The sequence below is a fragment of the Xiphias gladius genome, chromosome 14 (assembly GCF_016859285.1).
Source record: "Xiphias gladius isolate SHS-SW01 ecotype Sanya breed wild chromosome 14, ASM1685928v1, whole genome shotgun sequence".
Classification (NCBI taxonomy): domain Eukaryota; kingdom Metazoa; phylum Chordata; class Actinopteri; order Istiophoriformes; family Xiphiidae; genus Xiphias; species Xiphias gladius.
The window spans coordinates 23,183,540-23,204,091 of NC_053413.1; the positions used below are offsets into that span (position 1 = coordinate 23,183,540).

The 20,552-nt window shown below is 41.8% G+C and overlaps 2 protein-coding genes and 1 long non-coding RNA gene across 3 annotated transcripts; 2 read left to right on the plus strand and 1 right to left on the minus strand.

Moving 5' to 3' along the window:
• Nucleotides 1-405: 405 nt before the first annotated feature.
• LOC120798491 (ATP-sensitive inward rectifier potassium channel 10-like) lies at nucleotides 406-13,111 on the plus strand. The gene is made up of 6 exons (XM_040142755.1): nucleotides 406-447; nucleotides 9,307-9,649; nucleotides 10,232-10,443; nucleotides 10,749-10,880; nucleotides 11,087-11,264; nucleotides 11,715-13,111. Exons 2-6 carry the CDS (start codon nucleotides 9,307-9,309, stop codon nucleotides 12,107-12,109), a joined length of 1,260 nt encoding a protein of 419 aa, XP_039998689.1. The 5' UTR covers nucleotides 406-447; the 3' UTR covers nucleotides 12,110-13,111.
• Nucleotides 9,434-11,325, minus strand: LOC120798492. Its single transcript, XR_005708710.1, has 3 exons — nucleotides 10,735-11,325; nucleotides 10,204-10,466; nucleotides 9,434-9,642 (listed from the first exon to the last, which is right to left on the minus strand). It is a non-coding gene; the product is annotated as an uncharacterized LOC120798492 (long non-coding RNA).
• An 817-nt stretch (nucleotides 13,112-13,928) lies between the features above and the next one.
• Nucleotides 13,929-19,896, plus strand: LOC120798523 (SLAM family member 9-like). Its single transcript, XM_040142849.1, has 6 exons — nucleotides 13,929-14,295; nucleotides 16,866-17,171; nucleotides 17,269-17,541; nucleotides 18,119-18,205; nucleotides 19,090-19,133; nucleotides 19,596-19,896. Exons 1-6 carry the CDS (start codon nucleotides 14,136-14,138, stop codon nucleotides 19,785-19,787), a joined length of 1,062 nt encoding a protein of 353 aa, XP_039998783.1. The 5' UTR covers nucleotides 13,929-14,135; the 3' UTR covers nucleotides 19,788-19,896.
• The last annotated feature ends 656 nt before the right edge of the window (nucleotides 19,897-20,552 follow it).

The window sequence follows — 20,552 nt, forward strand, 5'->3', positions numbered from 1 at the left end:
TACATACAGTATTTATCTATCATTTACTATTTATTTATTGATCGAAACGACCCCGTTGTTTGATCGTGGCTCATGTACTGAGTTATAGTCTGTTCAGCGTGGATAATGAAAGGCTGATGAATAGCCGAGTCAATTACATAGTGATCGACGGCAAAACGTGGATGTAGGCAAAAATGAATGGATGAACGAATGAAACAAAGACAGGCTGTAGAACAAATGCCAACTTCATAAATCCGCGATGCACTGAAAGTCGCAGCAGGCGGCTGAACTATTTGTGGCCCCCCCCCCCCCCGAGTTTTCACCTCGGTTTTCGGCCACCGAGACCGGCAGAGGAAGTGAGAGAGCGAGCAAAACAGCCAATAAATATGCAAGCGACGGAAGCGAGAGCAAAATGAAAGGCTGGGAAGCGAGAGAAAGGGAGTTTTCTAAGGGATGAATTAAACGGAGGTAAATCCACCACTGCCACCGCTACTGCGAGCCAAGAGCACCGACTGACCCCAACACACACACACACACACACACACATGTGATGCCTGCAGTAACTCTCAACGCTCAGCGGCACATGTCGGGGTTTCGAGAGACGGATCGCGTCCCTCATTTACATAGTCGATGCTTACAGTAAAACGTAGTCACAGGGAATTCCAGCAAATGATCGATGGCGCTGGGGAAACACGTGGCTGAATGCACGCATCCCCCTGACTCGGTGTCGCCCCGGCTTCCCCGCAGAGCCGGCGGACCCGTGCATATCGCGGCGGAGGCAGGGGAAGCTGCGTGGGTGTCTGCCGAGCGACACCGGTGGGCGCTCGCCTAGTCCGCACGGGGTCACAAACCGTGCTGCGGGCGACTGCGCCATCGGTGCGGGAAGGCACACGCAGCGTGAAGTGGAAGGCTGCGGGGCCGGTTACGCATAGCGATTCCTTCCGCCGTCCGGGTGCCATGACAGCAGACGCACAGTCACCCCCGCCGACAGAAAGTCGTGCCCCTGTGTGTGTGTGTGTGTGCGGGGTTATTGTAGTATACATAATCTAAACGGTGTGAAGTACACTCGCAGAGGTGGAGATCTGGTTCAGCTGCATGCCGGACTTGTGTCGCTACAGTGTGAGGGGGCCCTGACAGCTGCCCGGCAGCACCGCCACTGTCCAGATCTCAGTCAGGTACTCGACCACGATTTTTCTTCATGAGCTCAAAGCCCTGCCTGTAAAAGCAGTTGCACAATGTCTTCTGTCTCGTGTGTTAATCAGAGAGAGAAAGAGAGAGAGAGAGAGAGAGTTCTCTGGTTGTTTAACCGGGTGCTTCAGTTGTTTTTTTTGTTTTGTTTTTTAAATTAAGTGCTCTCTCCTTATCTTTCATGCCTCTGCCTCTCAGAGCAAAGAGAGCGTGTAGGGACAGTTTAAACACAGTGTGTTTCGCAGTGTGTGAAAAGGGGACGGCCAGTTTGGCTTGGGTCACCTATACTCGAGGCTGACTCCTCTGGAACTTCTCTTCCTTGCTGGGTGAAAAACGCAGACTGTTGCTTCGCCGAATGCAAGACCTTTCCTCTCGTGCAGCTCCAGAACGCACGCAGGTCAGCTGCAGTCTTTTGCAATGTGTTCTAGGCGAGGCCTCGACGAAGGAGGTGAGGTGACACGAGGTGATGGACAGTGCGAGCCTCCCTCTTCGCCGACCGGCTGGATCGGTGTGTCGGGCCCCACCGACACGTGGCGTCCCCATGTTGACGTGCACCTTCGCGACCACTCACGGAAAGCGCTACCGAGCACGCACTCTCGCCCCCTTCCAGGTCCAAGGATGCTGCTCTCTGGCTAAACCTGACCTCTGCACGTTTATACAGCCTCCACCGTTCCTCACTTCCGTCACGGTGTACTGTAGGCCCGGTACACCGTGAGGCCTTTTCCGAAGGCCCTTCCTGAACCTTGCACCGGGCATACTCATAGGGACTTTTCAGCACATTTGAGCATGGTCTTCATCGACTCCATCCACCCCCCCCCTCCCCCAATTAAATAATGCTTTGTCACCCTCTCCAGAGGCAGAATTAGGAGCGGTATTCACCTCACGGATGTTCCTCTTTATGTGTTTGAGCTTAACAGGACGCTCCGTACAGACGCTCTTGGACACAGCAAATGCCCGGGCACAGGCGTTATGAATAGAGGGCTCTGTGGTTCCCCCGAAAAGAGTGTTTGTGTGTGTGTTTGTGTGTGTGTGTGTGTGTGTGTGTTTGCTGCAGGGGGTGGTTTGCTGGGGCTGTTTGTTGTTTGCGTGTGTGTGCGCGTGCCTGAGTGCATTTGTGGAGAATGTGCATGCGAGGCCCCAAACATGTGCACGTATCGTGTTCACTCCTTTGGATGTTGCGCACTCAGTTGGGACGTGAGGGAGTTATACAACAACAAATGCAGCAAAACATTTATTGAAAAAAAAAAGTAATATTTAGAACCTCAGTCTTTCAGGCCAATTTTGAAGGTTTTAACGTGATGCATTTGTGGTCACTTGCATTATTCTGATAGTGAATTGAGACTGGGGGGGGGGGAGTGGCGATCAGTTATTACAGCAATTACACAGACGTGAGCAGGACACAACAGGAATTCAGGAGTGAGGGAGAGAGAGAGAGACCTCTTATAAAGCCAAGTCCTGTCTCTTTGGGAAGAATTTGCGAGCAGTGAGACCGGGCTCTGGGTCAGAAACAGGAGCCCGATGAGCCAGTGACTGTATCTATAATTCTCCTTAATGGTATATCAATGTCAAGGGTAGCAGCCCGTTGAAGTTATTCTTCCTGCAGAATTACAGTCCCAGTTGTGTCCTGTGAGAATGCGTATGACAACAAAGCAGACATGTGGACGAAAGGCTGAGGCTCTGGGCTCCTAACTCTTCTCTGTACGGGTCAATTAGATTGCAATCCCTTCTGAAAAGGTAAGCAATTTATTTCTCAACAGATTGCAATGCAAATATCTTAAAAACAAATAAAATATTCTGTATGCAACAAAATTGATTTGTTTCCTAAATTAAGAAATGAAAAATCCTGGCATGTCTCATACTGTTAAGGTAAGTTTTCTCATTTGCGCCTACCTGTATAATGACCCATCCGGAAAGGAAATGTGCATATTCTAGTACAGACTTATGGCTCTGACTTGTTCAATTATGTTATATGTTTCATTTATTCTCAACTAATATATGCATTTACATATCTATTTACATGCATTATTTCCACTGGTAATTGTTATATTTCACCGGTTAAAAAAACAGTATAAACTATAAAAAAAATTCTCATAACAAAACAAAAAATAAAATAAAAGGATTTCAAATTTGGCCAACTTATCAAATTTACAATATTGTTCATTTTTTTAGGCTCACACAAATCTGTAACTCGTAAATACATGAAAGTAAGTTGAACAATAACAATATTAATGATTAAGTTTATTGATGAAAACATCATGGAATTTGATAAAGTTTGAAGCCGTCCTGTAAACAATCCTCTAAGGTTATTTAATGCGGAGGCCCCTGTAGAGTTTGGTGCAAAGTCTCAAAGGATTCACGTCCACATGTGATCCACATCTGGCCATTCAGAAATGTAAGGAAGCTGAGTTCATGGAAAACGAAAATATCTGGTCAGCGTTCACATCCGATCCGAGCATTTGATTTCAGAGCATCTGATATGACAAATATTGTCACTCTGTTCATCCCAACATTGTGAAAGACACAGGGTATGTGTTCTTGAAATGCTTTAAAGTTCGAAAATAAGCTTTAAAAGTTATGGATTAAAAAAAACAAAACAGTTACCAATGAGTCAGATGGAGGCATTGCTTGGTACACGCAGACAATATAGGGCTTAGCACTCTCTAGCAGTAATGTGAGAAAATAGGAAAAGTTAGAAGCTAAGACCAAAAATATTATTTTATCACTGAGATGTTGGAGAAAAACAAGAGAAATTAGTCATAAAGCTTTACTGTTTTTATCTCTAATGATTTTGAACATTCAGAGTGTATTTTAATCTTCAAATTAAATCAGTCAATCCATCAAGAAGGTATTTATGCTTCCCTAAGAACCTCATGCTCTCTTAACTTATATGAGTCTACTGTTTTGAACAGTTTACGGTGAATCGACTGATTTCTGCGAGCTATCGTGTAATTATCCAAGTTCAGGGCGTCGGTAGAGTGTGAGTGGCGTGTTATATCTTGGGTATCCGTCGACCAGCTGATTAGGAACAGGCACTGAAGAAACCTGACTCATGAACTATAGAAAGTCAGTAAAGGAGGAGGAAAAAGAGACGGAAACAGGGAGATGGGGGGGTACAGAGGCTGTTCAACAATTGTTTACACATTAAGCGACAGAAATTGATTTGTCGGGCTTCTCTTCTCTTTAAGTAAATCTCACCTTCTCTGGGCGAATTATGTGATTCTGTTGATGCTGATAAATAAATTATTCGAAGGGAAAGAAGGAAAGAAAGAGAATGAGATATTAAGGAAGGTAAGAACGAAACAAACTGGAGGGTGTGTGTGTGTGTGTGTGTGTGTGTGGGAGAGAGAGAGAGGGGGGAGACAGTGAGGGAGAGATGGAGGGGGATTACTCCTCACTCCAGAATACTAACGAGGGCCTTTTGTCACAGATCTCTTTCTCTCTCCCTTCCTCTCTTCAGTTCTCTCGTTTTTCCTTTCACTCATCTCTCAAACACACACACACACACACACACACACACACACACACGCACGCACACACAAATGCACATATAATTGTACACTCTCTTTCAAATAATTACACACAAACACATACAAAATCACACATGTACGCCTACAGTCACACAGAAATACGCATGTAATTGCAATCCCACTCTCACATGATCACACACACACTCTCAGTCTCTCTCTCTCTCTTTCTCTCTTTCTCTCTCTATCACCCTCACACACACACACACACACACACACACACACACACACACACACACACACATGGATGGGCACAGAGTCGTTTTTGTCAATGGCGTCTTTTGTTTCTTTTATCTTAGCTCCAAACAAAGCATTCCTGTGTACACAGAGGAGAGAGAGAAGGAAGGAGAGAGAAAGAGGAAAGTAGAAAGAGAGAGAGAGAGAGAGAGAGGGAGATCAGGAAAACGTTGAGCGCTTCTTTTGTTTGGCAAAAGAAAAAGTTTTGATTCAGTTTTTGGATTCGGCTTCCCGAGGCCGGGCGGTACAGTAAAGTTGTCGTGTTGCCATGGAGATGGAATACATCCTACTGGAGAGGTGGGTCAGAAATATTTCCCCGTTTTCACTCTCATTTACTCCCATTTACTCCCATTTACTCCATTATTATTCATCCGATATACCTGCCCTGGGATTTGTGTTTTTTCCAGGACGTGAGAGTGTATGTGTGTGTGTGTGTGTGTGTGTGTGTGTGACACAGAAGATGGGGTGAGAGGGCGATGCAGAGTTGAAAGAGTGAAGTTATCAATGGTGTCATTGTGATTGTGAAGCTTTTGAGGGCCTCACCCTTGCAGAATCACAAAAGTGTGATGTAATCAAAGCTGATTGATTGCATAATTAATGATCAGCATTGCAGGGAGGCTATTTTGATTTACGCTACATGGCCAAAAATATACGGACACCTTCTGCTTTTGGTCGAGGGATGTTTTTCGCAGTTTGAGCGAGGTGCTTTAGGTCCAAATAAGGGAAGCCGGAATAATGTTTTTGCCCACCTGCACAAAGCGAGGTCCATAGAGAAGTGGTTTTTTTTTTCACATTTGGTGCGGAAGAACTTGCCTGGTCTGCCAAGAGCCCTGACCTCAACCCCGTCCAACATCTTTAGGATGAACTGAAATGCTGACTGCGAACCAAGGCTTAATTTTGGGAAGTAACTAAATACGCTCACTGAAGTAAAAAAAAAAAGATTAGATATAAGATCCAAAAATGAATATAAATTTGTTTAGCTGAACTTTGTTTTTCTTCTTTCCTCTCCTATCCATCTCACAACCCCTCAGATTTATCTAGTGACCCTTTGGAAGGAACCCGACCTCTAGGTTGGGAACCACTGGACTAAACCAGCTACCATTACCTACCATAACCAGTTTTTGAAACTAGCTCAAACTCAACCAGGTGCAACAGTAAAATCCCATTTAAGCATCAATTAATAGTATTATCAGTCGAATAATGTAATATATAAAATTGTTTGCAGAATGTGTACTTTTATTTTTTTATAATTTAAGTGCATTCTGTTGATAATTTTTTTTTGATTTTTTGAATGCAGGCCCTTTGCTTGTAAGGAAGTATTTGTACTGGTACTTAGGTAAAGGATCTGAGAACCTCATCAATGCTTGACTTCACCAGTGCTTTAGTAGCTGATTGGGATCAGATCTCAGCGGACAGCTCAACACAAAAACCTTATCTAGACAAACATCTGAGTTTCAGACAAAGATTTTTTATTTTTTTTTCTATTTACCTAAATTGACTCATTCAAGTTTCTCCTCTCTCCTTCGGCTCCCAAATGAGACTCCTTGTGGACGGTTTGTTGGGTTAATGCAGCGCATCTTCATCCTAATTCTACTCTTCTTTCTCTTCCCTTTCCTCCTCCTTGTCTTCCTCTTTTGTGGGTCATCCTCTCTCCACTGGCCTACATGATTTGTCGGACGTAAGTGAGCGTGTCAAGTGTGTGGAGATACAGTAACTGTCTGTCTGTGTGTGATGGGGTGGACCGGAAATGTTCTGACGGGGGCACACATTCATACAAACGTGCCACAGCGTAAAGCATTAAAAACACATGTATTACTGTATCCCACATCTCATCAAATGATTTGAGTCTGTAACACCAGTTCCCCTGGTCTGGCCAAATATGTCATTAAAGACTGTGAAGAGACCAACTGAATAGGAAATGCTTTTATTGTTGCTGTTCACCCTTCCCATCAAGTGCTTTGTCCTGTAATCGAGTCCTACAGCCATGCCCGCAGATGTGTGAGGCGGTTGTCCTTGTAAAAAAAAAAACAACCGTGAAAAAAAGGTTTTGTCTAATTTTTAGCACTCACGGTCAATTAAAATACAAAAGTGCTGGTGGTTATCATGCCGACAGGCTCACGAGGACAATGCTGATATGCTGCTAAAGTAAATTTATTGGGGAAATTTAAAATTTGACCTGAAGACGGTGCCAAGGGAATAATCAGGGGATCACCAAAGTCATTAGGAATCAGCATCCGGGGGCCATGAATGTCTGTATAAAATTTCCCTCTACCAACATGGTGGACACACTGACTCATCAAACAGATTAGGCCATCCCTGGAGCCTTGCCTCTAGTGCAGCTAAAAACCTTTTCACTTGTTTACACATCTTTAATGACATATTTTATCGAAAGAGCCGCTAGTATTGTTCGGGTCTGACACAAACTTTTTTGCTTTTTTGTCCGACCTCAGTCTTTACTTGTGACCGTTTTCCCTTGTGGTTTTGATTTTTGATGCATGACGTTTTATTCAGTGGTTCTCAAACCAGTGGTTCAAAGGTTACAGCAAGGCAATAACTCCCAGGCAATAAACACCTGAGAAATGTGTTTTTGAAGTACTGTGAAAAAGAAAGAAAGAAGTCTCGTCATTAGCTGTATATTCTAGAGAAACATAGGTTTACAAATGTGGTAACCACTTCATATTTTTCCGACTATGTATCAGGAAATTCTTCTCCTTCCTCTAACAGCTACTACAAAGAACTGTCAAAATCGTTTGAGAAGCTCAACATTTGTGGAATCGCAACATATTTTCCCATGACAAGATGGCTGCTTGGTAGCTAATGTCACTTCTTTTTAATGTGAATCTTCATGATCCTTCCAATGAAGGCAAACTAAAGACCTCAGTATACTTCAAGCAAACCGACCAGCGTCTGAAACTCCCTTCCTCCTCTCCGTTTCTACGCTGTGAGAGGCAGGGCCAAAAACCAAAAAAACACAACCAGCGGCCTACTTCGCATAGCGAGGGACCAAGTATGCAGAGGTGGGGAATCAGGTAGGGTTTGGACTTCTCTTAAGCTCTCCTCTTTCATTCTTCACACAGTAACCTATGTCAAAATGTTTTTACAACACCGTGATTGCCCTTAAGGGGAAATTGTCCAACAAATGTGCATCATTATTTGCATTTTAACAATTTATCGTGTCTCGCCCATCTCTGTGATGGCAGGCTTTTTGGCCCTGCCCTTCGACTGCGGTCATTTGGAACAGCTGTAATAACTTTTGCCGTCAGACATGGTGAGACGGCTCCTCGTACAGTACCACCTGGTTTGTTTTAAGCATACTGAGACCATAATGCTTGAAGACAGCTATGCTTTGGCGTTGTTTGCCTCGATTTAGAGTCCTCGTAGGGTGTGAGAATAAGCTGTGGTGGTCCTTCTGACTCCAAACTCCTGACAAGACGGCTTTGAGCACAATCCTAAAAATCTGCCGGCTTCAGAAACACTTCTGAAATCATGACATGAGCCAAAAGATTGAGAACCACACACACAGTACACCCAAACAGGTGTTTTACTTATTAGATGATTATCCCTCCTCTTTGGACTATGTACCTGGGCTGAATACCTGGTAGTGTAATCACAGTATTTACACAAAATACTTGGCCAAATCTAGTCCTTATTCCCAGGAAAAATACCTGCCAGAACCCAGATTTTTTTTTTTTTTTTTTAATTCTCTCAAGTTGAGTGCGATGTAATGGGAGTGTGTCTGGGGGCCAATTTATGAGATTCAAGTCCACATGATTGCATTTACTGTACGCACGGTACAATTTGGCGTTGAGTTGAGAAACCTCAGTAAGCTCCCCATACTTTCCGCCAAATTTCAACAGAAAAATTTGCCCAAAAAAATCCAAAACACTTGCATGGGTGTGCAAGCCCTTTCAGGTTTGTTTTGACTTGTTTTGCTGATTAAAAACTGTGGTTTCCTGCTTTGTAATTTAAATTAACAGTTTGATATTAACTTGTCTGCTAGGTGTTTTATTTTATTTTTCGTACATATTTTGAAAATAAACAGTTATATGAGGCTTGCTTTTGAGATCAATTTCCCCTGGGAATGAGAGCAGGTGGCTGCAGGGGAAATTGCTGTCATTTTGGGCAGTTTCTAGATTTCCCCGCATATAATACAGGAAGTCAGCATCATTATTGTCAAATCATGCTGATGTTGTGAATATTGTAAGATATTAAAAAATGTTTATCTATCCATCCAGCTTTTTTTTTTTTCACTAATTTTATGTAAAGACCTCCCATTCCACTCCAAACTAATCTCAAATGAGCCTAATAACAACACTGGCCATTTAAAAAAAGATAATCTGAGAAATTAATTTAACTCCTGTTTTTTGTCATTCACTAGATGACATCTGCCACACCTCCTTCCTCTCGTAGCTCCTCCCCCCAGAAGGTTTGCCACTCCCAGACACAGACGGACGTTTTAAAACCCTTACTGGGCGGCATTTCCAGTGGGGGCGGGACTCTGAGGAAGAGGAGGCGTGTTCTGTCCAAGGATGGGCGTAGCAACGTGCGAATCGAGCACGTCAGCGGGCGAAGCGCTCTGTACATGCGTGACCTCTGGACGACATTTCTGGACATGCAGTGGCGCTACAAGTTCTTCCTGTTCACGGCCACGTTTGCCGGGACCTGGTTCCTGTTTGGTGTGCTGTGGTACCTGGTGGCGCTGGTGCACGGAGACCTGCTGGGTGAGAGAGGGGGGGCTTTAAAAAAGAAAGAATGGACCCTTCAGCCGAATCATCCAAAAACTTTCCTGTTTTTCCTGTTTAAAAACATCTCCTCCAAACCTTTTTACCTCCTGTGCACAGGTCTACAGGTCATTATGAGCCAACCCAAGCAAATGACTTAAAGCAAAAGACTGAGCGTTGAGGTTGGATGGTATTTGTAACTGTGTGATAAAGACGTGTCGATGTTGAGGTTAATCTGACTCTAATCTAATTTTAATCATTACCCATAGCAGGAAGTTCATTTGTATCTTCAAAAAGGCACCTGCTCCTCTTTCTCCCTCCAGTGTCACATTTCAAGCGTTTGCTCGACTGAGTGTGATTGTAAAAGTTATACAAGTCCAATTATATAAGTTTCATATCAATAGGATATTTTCGAGGCAAACACTTTTATTCTGCCCTGGAAATATTTTGTTTTTGAAACATTAAAATGACCTGCATCCCACAAGAAAAGTGTACAGAAGTAGCACAAAGTCTTATCTGTTATGTTAACATATTTCAGAATAAGGCGAACGCACTTTTTTTGCCTTTTCAACATGTTTCCAGAGTTCGATCCTCCATCAAACCACACACCCTGTGTGATGCAGATGCAGACCCTGACGGGGGCCTTCCTCTTCTCTCTGGAGTCCCAGACAACTATTGGCTATGGTTTTCGCTGCATCACCGAAGAATGCCCAGCTGCCATCATCCTCCTCATCATCCAGCTGGTCATCACCATGCTGATGGAGATCTTCATCACTGGCACCTTCCTGGCCAAGGTAGCCAATAATAAAACATCCAGCTGTAAAGAGCAATACAGTGAAAAGAGAGAACTGCCTCACACCGTATATATACATTCATGCAGTTTTCATAATCAAATTGCTGGAGAATATAAATATTAAAACAAATCTATGTTTTCGCAAGCATTTTCAAGTAAAAGCAGAAGTGTGTTCTCGCCAACAACTAGAGCATATGCGGTTCTTTGCAGCTCTGCATTCATTTCTATGCTGAGTGCAAGACACTTAAATCTTATCAAAGATCACCAAACTGAAAAACCAGAAGTTACCAACCTTTCTCTGCTCAGGTTGCTCGGCCAAAGAAGCGAGGGGAGACGGTAAAGTTTAGCCAACATGCTGTGGTGTCGACCCATGAAGGCCGACCCTGCCTGATGATCAGGGTGGCCAACATGCGCAAGAGTCTCCTGCTTGGGTGTCAAGTAAGTGCGTGTAGATGTAGGGAGAAAAAGATACAGATTATGAGGTATTTTCACCATTTCTACAAATTCTGCACATTTGTCTAGACAAATTGACAGTGATATTGAATAGGTCACCGCGCAACATATGTGAATTTCATGTGCATGAGCAATTTGTCAAACGTTGAACCGATATAGCTGAAGCAACTCGTGCACATTTTTCCCTCCAGGTGACTGGGAAACTGCTCCAGACGTCTCTGACCAAGGAAGGCGAGACGGTTCGTCTGGACCAGAGGAACGTGCCCTTCCAAGTGGACACTTCCAGCGACAGCCCCTTCCTCATCCTGCCCCTCACCTTCTACCATGTCATTGATGAGAACAGCCCCCTGCGAGCCTGGGCATCCAAGGGTAGGTGGTGAGGGTGGAGATCAGTGGTTGGGGGTGTCACAAGTGTCACAGGTAAAAGGTTATAGCCATTTTATCTTTGCAATCTTTTGACCCCGGCACCTTTCTGACATTGGAGCTGGGTGGGGGTGGGGGGCTGTGTCCAATCAATTTTGTTTTTTGTAACTTTTTGAAAACCACAATTCAACAAGAATACCCACTTGTCTCTCAAGCACTTTTCATATGTAAAACTGAGTACAAAAGCATGCATTTTTTTGAGCAGATACTGTCTGAAAGTGTGAGCCCCATTTGAGCGATTACTACAACTAGTGTTCAAAGACTCCACAGTGTGCCTTTTAGTATTTCTTTATTGATACCCCCTTCCTCTCTCCCATTATTCCTTTTCATCCTCTGCTTCTTATTTTCACAACCCTCTAACTTGCCATCGCCTCATATCTCATTTACCTCCATCAGGCGGGGGCTGGACAGATCCCGAATTGGCTGACTTCGAGCTGTTGGTGATCATGAGCGCTACGGTGGAGCCCACTTCCGCCACCTGCCAGGTCCGCACCTCCTACCTGCCTGACGAGATCCTCTGGGGCTATGAGTTTCCCCCCGTAGTCTCCCTTTCCCCATCAGGCAAATATGTAGCGGACTTTGCCTTCTTTGACAAAGTGGCCAAGACCAAGACCACGCCCATCTTCAAACCATCCAGCCCCCAGCGTGGGTACCAGAGCAACGGGGGTGGGACTGTGCCTGAAGTGTCGGATCCAGAGAAGATTCGTCTGGAGCAGAGCTACAGAGAGCGAGGGGAGGACCGTGGCCGCGTCAGAGACACTCCTCTCAGTGTTCGCATCAGCAATGTGTGAACAAATGGTTGGCTGTTTGAAAAGGGAGCGTTTCATACAGAGCAACTCGCAGGAGGCTGCCAAGTTCAGTGTCAACAGTAATTCACTGAAACATCATATCAAAACAGCTTTGGACACTGTCCTCTTAGACTGTTTTGAACTCATAACAGAAAGATTTTGGTTCTCCGTCGCACCAAATGATGCAGAAAGCAAATACGGGAGACTATGGGGCTACCCCTATGGTCAACTTCAAGTTTGTCATTGTCATACATTTGCTGGGATAATACATGTTTTTACACAGGCTTGACTGTATTCATATGATGGTATAACACACTACCTAACTGCAGCTATTTACATTTGAGTGTGGGGCGAGTGTCATTCACATCTACTGTATACTCTTTTTTAACTAAAAAAATAATAGGTGGGATTATTTATTCACATAGGAAGAGACAACAAAACAAAACAAAACAAAAAAGAACGAAAAAAAACCAAAACAAAGCAAAACAAAAAATGGAACAAAAGGAAACTAAAACAAGCAGTGTAGAGGATGGAAACCTGGGTAGGCTTGTTTGGGTCTTTCCAGAGAACTAAATGCCAAACCAGAAAATGAAAAACGGTACCGACAAAAAAGTGCGAGACAATATGAGTGTATATTTTCTAGTGAATTGAGGGTAGTGGGATGTGGGAGATGGAAAAAACTTCTACGATAAAGTGGGCAGGATAGACCCACAGACACTTTGGTATAGAAGGGTAGAACCGTGTACTATACCTCCTCTAACATACATGTTAGGTAAATGTGTGGTTAATACACACACAATGTGCATAAACTACTGTACGCACAAATTTATTTATAATTGTCATATTACTTTGAGTTTCAGCATAGTCCTCCTCGTATTACGGTAAAAACAACAGCGAGTAATGCTTATCTATAACGCACATAATCCCTTTAACACCACTAGAAGCACTTACATATTGAGGATCATTGAACTTGAAGCAGTTAGAAGAAACTCTAAAACAGATGCCTCCTTCCTGCGAAGTGAATTAGATTTGCGGTTTCTCTGTCTCGGTGGCCTCAAGCAAACTGACAAATGACACAATTTCTTTAGAAAATCACAAGCAGCTACTGTACGTAAACGTTGAAGAAGCCCTCCTTTCCGGGTGAATAAGCGGCTGTGGCTTTCACTTTACTAACACTGTCAAATAAGCCACAGGCACTTTGTCAGAAAAGCCCCCCACCCCCACCCCCCGGTTTTCAGTCTATACATCCTCTAGACGTCGTCACCAGAGGTGAGTGCCGAGAGATGAGACTGTAAAAGTGATGTTGTAAGTCACTAATGATTCTGATTGAAATGTGTGGCAATGATGGTTATGTGCGACAGGTGAAGCAAGAACAAGTGTGATGGATATGAAGATGTTGGAAATTGCATGTATTTGTAACATTTCCTTAACTAACATCGAGCTGTGGAGTGTTATCAGTTGTTAATGTGCAGCTGGAGAGACTAAATGAGACAATTCTCACTAAAAAGTCATTAAATAAAGCTAATTGAGTAATTAAAGGCCGTATTTGGTTTCTGTTTTTTTCCGTATGAATCTTTTCCAGGCTGGAAAGCTTTTTCATAACCCCTTTTTGTTATGAAAAAGTTGGTAGCAGAAAAGGGAATCACACATGAATAAACTTTAAACTAGAACGGCACTCACTAGAGCACATACCTCTGCCAAGGCAAAACAATCCTGCACGTCTGTCTAGCTCAAATAAAAGAAAGCAGGAAGTAGCCTGATAACTTTATCACTCCGGTTAACGGAAGCGATAAGGGTCCTCTTTAACCAGAACTGCGCTGGTGCCAGTGTTTTTGCACTGCTCTGTGTGGCGAGTACATTTGTGAACCGCCGACAAGACTGATTTATTTAAATAGAAAGAAATGTGCTGCTAAAGCTCCATCAGCCTTAGTTGTATTTCATCAGACTCAGCTGTAGTTGAGGCCGAAAAAGAAAAAGAAAAAAACCCCGGAATTTACTCTTATGTAGAAAATTTTCCGTACTGTTCACGATGAAGGCAGTGAGTAGAGAGAGAAATTTCTCAGAAAAGAAATTGCTGCCGGCTCACAGCACACGTAGTCTCTCTACTTCTTCTTTTAGAACAGTTTGCAGAATGACTCCCTTTGTACTTGTCTGTGCTGTTTCTCTGCTCCATTTATGCGACGCACAAGGTAAAAAGTTAACTTTTATTTTTCTACAAATATTGTTTTGTTCTTGTGTTGTTGTTGTTGTTGTTGTATTATAGCACGATTTCAGCAATAGAAGTTGGATTAAAAAAAACACAGCGTGTTTTCAGCAGGAGATGTAACTCAATGTTTCATTGGAACAAATTTTCTCAATATATAATATTGAGAAAAAGTACATGATTCTCAGTGATGTGCTCAATGTAAATTATTTCAATAGTTATTCTAAAAAAAAAAAAATCTAAAATTTTATTTTATTGAGATATATTGAAATACATTATATATACATTATATTACGTTATGTCAGGTATTACTGATAGACTCAGACAGGATTTAGGTTTTCCCCAAAAGTTGTGACTGATGATTGTGACTATATTATCTGTATTTTGATGAGGATGTGGTTTTGAAAGGTTTTAAAAAGGTTTTTAAATCCGTGCCTGGATTTAAAAACCTTTTTAAAACCTTTCATTTCATTAACCTGTCATTCAAGTTACAAATTTAGAGGATTAGGCATCTAGGAGTTCTTCTTCTCCTGTCAGTTTCTTGGTTTGAAATTTCCCCCCTTTTTTCGCATTTACGTTATATAACATCTGTGGAGCTTGTAAAACTTTGCTTTTTGAATCTACAATGTTAGATTGAGTGATCTTGAGATCAGCTGTTTTTATACGTAATGGAAACACCTTTGGCCTGCCAATAAGACTGAATTGCCTTTTTGTTTCACTTTAAATCACTGAACACATCAGACATGGGGGCAGTGACTCAGAGGGTCTGGAACCAGTGTATTATATCCACCCAGTAATAGTTTTTAATTGTATGATGTAAACTTCCACCAGGTTTTTAAAACCCCTCTAATTCACTGACAAACATAGAGCCTTACAACTGGAACACGATATAAAATGCAGCCATAATTGATGTTATTTCCCCGTTCTTTTCTGGCTGTGACATGTCAAGAGTCTGCTTTAAAAAAGGCTTAAACTTTACACTTTGAAACAAATCAAAAGCATTTTAAGTAACCACACCCTGAAATTCAGCTTGAACCCTTCCTCCCAGCATACTTAAGAAATACAAGTGGGGTAGTGATGCTGAAAGCCGTTCTTTTCAGTGTACTGACTCGCTTGAAACAGTTACTTTGAAAGACTCGTTCAAGAGAATCTTTCACCGATCGGTGCTTGACAGGAACGCCGACTGTGCAGTCCCACTCACTGAACTGAAACAGGCCGAACGGTGTGTACTCCTCTTGGTCCCCGGCCTCTCATCTTGATTGTAACTGGATATGAGACACTTGTAATGGCCAACAAGTTCTCAAACCTTAATAAGAATATATGTTGTTTGTTCCTACCCTCTGATACGACCCATAGGGGTGTCTCCCGAATTTTGTGCCCCTAAGGCAGCAAGGAGATACGAGCACAGATAACTTAAAAAGCACTGTTGTGTAATGTGATAAATGACGAACAATTATATGATATGACAATGCTAAAAACAGCTTGGTTAGGTTTAGGGAAGGATCATGGTTTGGGTTACAATAAGTACTTTATTAAAGTTAGAGGATGTTCGTCGTCATGGTTCCGATAATAAATGCAGCTTTTTCCACTTCAAAACCTGTGAAACCGGTTGAGGCAACACAAAAGTTACAAATTCACAGTTAAGAACTCATTAGAAAACCACTGTAATTCACCATTGAAAGAACTGGGGCTTCTCACGTCTTTCTCTTCTTCTCTGTTTTTTCTGTTAAACTTGACCTGTTACAACACATTTGTGTGTATATATATATATATATATATATATATATATATATATAACACGCAGCTTCATTTCATTAACAGGCAACAAAAACAACCCGACTATGCTCTGTTGTTGCTCACTTTGTGAGGGGTGAGGGCCGGGGGGAAGTGTAGACACGCTCATCTCTTCATCATCAGTACTTATGGCGATGTCGGTTCTTGCAATGCAGCAGTGCATGGCAGAAGAAGCATTCGTTGTGCGAAGAAAGGATTTAGTATCCTTATTGATATTTACCTCGTTTCTGTCCCTATGATGGACACTGCCGCATCAGTACTTTTGAGGAGCAGTCCATCAGATCGTCAGTTAAATATCTTTAATTGGTTATGATGAGTTCAGCTCAACCTATTATTGTGGTCGCTCTACTTACTAAAGGCAGAAGATTTAAAAAATAAAAATAAAAAAAAATAAAAATGTTATCTAATTTATTGAAGTTGGCAAAAAAGCACTTTTTACAGGGCGCACAGTAAACTCAGTACCATGTAGTGAATCTAGTTGAAACCTAAAATTGGGGAGAGTACCACTCTGATTTTACGTTAATGACTAAAGGATTTCCCCTGTGTTTTAGTTAATGGAAATAAATGTGTGCTAAAAGGAGGGAGTGCCATTCCTTGATTCCTCTCCCTAAATGAATATATAAATAAATATGAAATGACATAATAGATAACTAACAAAGTAAATGCCAATCAGTTTATGACCATTATAAAAACACTGGTCATATATGTATAAACATACACATGGTTTTAACATCGGTACTTTTTTGATATCTCTTCTTTTAGGGTCCAGCGATGTGACGCCAGTGTTTGTGCTGCAAGGAAAGGATGTGATTCTTGAGGTCAAGGAAGCTCAACTCAACACACATACAGATGTTTTCTGGAAATTTAATAAAAGTTACAATATAGTAAAATTTGCTCGTTCTGGTGAACCATTCATCTTTAAGAGGTATCAGGGAAAGGTTACGCTTCTTGTCAAAAATCACTCTTTGCTACTAAGGAACCTAAACGAGAGTGACAGTGGATATTATACTGCAGTATTGACTGGTGAACAAGACCAAATGGCAGCTGAATACAAGGTCATTGTCCAAGGTAGGTTTCTTATCTTTTTTTTTTTTTTTTTTGATAGAGAATATTACCTTGTTTTTAAAAGTCTGCTTTTGCTGACCTCTTGCCCCCCCCCCCCCAGAGCAAGTGTCACCAGTTGATTTGACAGTGAAGTCCAGTAGCCCAGACTCCTGTAACTTCACTGTGGACTGCAGAATAAAGAGCTCCAACATTAGCAAGACTTTTAGCTGCGTCAACCAGTCCTGCGCTCCGGAGGAAGGAGAGGAAGCCACAGCCTATGATTCCTCTATTAATGTGTACCTGCGACCAGGCTTCATCTTCTGTAACCACAGCAACCACGTGAGCTGGGAAACAGACGAGGAAAAGAATCATTTTTTCTGTGGGTCACTGCCAGGTACGACGAATGACGTATGACGTATTGACATACCGACAGGGATTGACAGTTTAAAGTTACTCATAACCATCTGAACATTTCACACAGCACAGTTCTGTGGAGGCAGACTGGTTCAGTTACAGCAGAGTGAGTGGAGCCACGAAAAAAAAACAGACGTAGTTGGAAAAATTGCTAATTACACTTTTTTTTTAAGCTTTTACCTGCTTCCATTCACCTTTGATGCCAGATGTTAATTATACTCTCAACATTTCGGCATACACTCGGGACCTTTTTTAGGGGTTGAATTATAGTGTGGCTAGGCTGCAATTTTTTTTTTTCCAATCAGCATTGCAGGGGCTTGATTATTAACTTAGCCCTTGTATAATGCAGTCTCATGCAGAGTTTTCTGCTTTTTCTCAAGGAAAATACCCACTGTCACTGGGTGATCTAAAAAGTTGTGAGTTATCATAACTCAGACAGGGAGATTATTTCTGCTTTCAGAACACTTCTTTCTTTCCAAAAATATTTGTGAAATTCAAACTGCAACCTTGAAGTATGCCAACATTTCTGATCCAGTCCTTTTTCTTTTTCTTTCCAGTTTCTAATGAAGCCACCATAATTGCGCTTGGGATTACCGCTCCGATTGCTAGCCTCGTTGTCCTTTCCATTTGCCTTTTCATAAAATGTAAGTCCCACTGTGCAGAGGATAATGCAATAAAAATCTTGATAATTTTTAGCAAATGGAAATCCAGCATTGCAGCGTTATCAAGAACAGGAATAACTTGCTGTTCATTCGTTTCAGTTGTGCAAATGAGAAATGCAAGTTCAGTTTTGCCCAATAGCAGAACAAAGACATTAACACTGAACCTGAAAATAAGACAGGTGCCATATTTTGGATTTGACTGATGTGTCAACATTGACATCTCTAAATTGGCTAGATAGCTTGTTAGCTCAAGAGCTGAAGCGGTTTGAACAGTTTAAAATCTTTCTACCGAATGTAAAAGATCAGTCATTGTAGATGGTGGGTGGTGTGGTGACATTATGTCAGACAACTGTGCTTCCTCTCAACCACTACCAATAAACACGGATACGAGCTACAAAAACAAAAGTTTGCCTGCATCCTTGTCCCCTCCGTTTGGTTGTTTGCCAAACCCACGTAACCGTTCAAAAAGCCCAGAAGCTTGTTGAATGACTCACAGAAGGGACTGCGATCCAGCGAAAACTGCGATTAAAATTGTTAACAGAATATGAAAATACATGAAAACGTGAAAAACTTTGACTGCAAAAAGGTACGTGTTTTTCTAATTTTGGTTGGACTTCAGTGATTAACCATATATAAAAAAAAACCTCCTGTGGAAAGGAATCCACAGCTATGGCAGAGTGCATGATTTACTATACACACACAGGATGGGGTTGTTCTGTGTGGGAACAGCTCAAAATATTTTCTTCCTTCATTACAAAAAAACTGACAATTTGCAGAAAAGGGAAATTTAACACTTTAAAAAAACTGAAGTATCTGAGGAAAATATACATTTTAAGCAAAACAACATATATTTTTATGACTGACAGGGAGAAGAAAAAACTGCAAAAATACAGTATATGAAGTTCCTCAGGTAAGCGTCAAGTTTTGTTTTGAAAAATCTCTGACTTTGCTAGTCAAACTGAGGAAAAGAATTTCACATTGTGACTACTTTAACAATGAAGATTTGAAGAATTTGTGTTAGTTCGGGTGGAACAGAAATCCACCCTGCCGAACGCACTGGCCAACCTATAACTAAGCTAAAAGAAAAACTAAACAACAACTCTATTTCCATGTCTAGGCAGCCCATCTGAATAAACTCTATTTCCCTGCTAAACCGACTGTCACTGATCCTTCTGTGTGCACCTACCATACCTGCCATATGCATATGTTACTATTTGTGCTGTTTTCCTGTGTCCAAACATCTTGCTGTGAGATGAAGAATTTCCAGATGCACTATGATCCATCGAAACATGTGGGTCGAGTTCTCATCAAACAGCAGGTGCGGATATGTTTGTGTGAGGTCATTTCATTTGTTCATTTGTTTTCTTTCTAGAGCGTCAGTCCAGTCCAAACTCCTACAGAATGTGTCTCAGATGTTTCTACAACCTCCACCTATGCCTTGGTGGCATTTCACACCGGACCCCGTGAATCCACTAAGACCAAAAACCCCACCCTGCCAGAGACTGTGTATGCTTTGGTTCAAAGAGATGCGAAGTTCCCCCCGAAACCAACACCTAGAGCTTAAAAGCATTGATAAGATAAACAGTATTTACAGGACTGTGTACATGATGCTAATACTGTATTTTGCTCAGCCAAAATGATTTTTAAACATCTTGGCACACAAGGAATGTTATATAAATACATACATATATATATCTATATGTATATATATATATATATATATATATATATATGTGTGTTTATTTATGTCGCTCTGTCTCTCTCTCTCTATACATATATATATATGTATATATATATATATTTGTTTGTGTGTGTATATGTGTATGTATATATGTGTATATATGTATATATATATATATAAGAAAAAATATATATATATACATGAAGCTCTTCAGAAATAAAGCTTGTGAATGAATTACTGACTGATTACTGTCAGACTGAGGAACAGAATTTCACATTATGAGAATTATGTGAGATTTGAAGGATAAAGAAAATACCTGGCTCTCTACCTCAGTACCCTAATAGTACTTCATCACTGCAACTGGAAGTTTAGAGGAGCTGCTAAACATAACACAGGCCACAGCAAACGAACAGTGCAGAAAACAACATGAAATATAATATTTCTTCACATGAGTCCAAAACCAACTACAGAAGGGCAAAAAGGGACACGGCAGTGAGACACACAGACCAGTAGTCAGATTAAGGCTTCATGTTCTCTGTGCATCCGTGGATGCATTTATGCAGAATTCACGCTGGTTTTTAAGGCTGCCTCTGGGCTTATACCGTCTAAGCTTTCTCATTCTGTCGAGTCTGGTGTTCCCTCTTGCAC

Coding starts and splice junctions, on each gene's coding strand:
- LOC120798523 (XM_040142849.1), top strand. CDS start 14,136: ATGAAGGCAGTGAGTAGAGAGAGAAATTTCTCAGAAAAGAAATTGCTG. Junction 14,296..16,865: donor CCATTTATGCGACGCACAAG/GTAAAAAGTTAA, acceptor CTCTTCTTTTAG/GGTCCAGCGATGTGACGCCA. Junction 17,542..18,118: donor TTTCTGTGGGTCACTGCCAG/GTACGACGAATG, acceptor TTTTCTTTCCAG/TTTCTAATGAAGCCACCATA.
- LOC120798491 (XM_040142755.1), top strand. CDS start 9,307: ATGACATCTGCCACACCTCCTTCCTCTCGTAGCTCCTCCCCCCAGAAG. Junction 10,444..10,748: donor CTGGCACCTTCCTGGCCAAG/GTAGCCAATAAT, acceptor TTCTCTGCTCAG/GTTGCTCGGCCAAAGAAGCG. Junction 11,265..11,714: donor GCGAGCCTGGGCATCCAAGG/GTAGGTGGTGAG, acceptor TACCTCCATCAG/GCGGGGGCTGGACAGATCCC.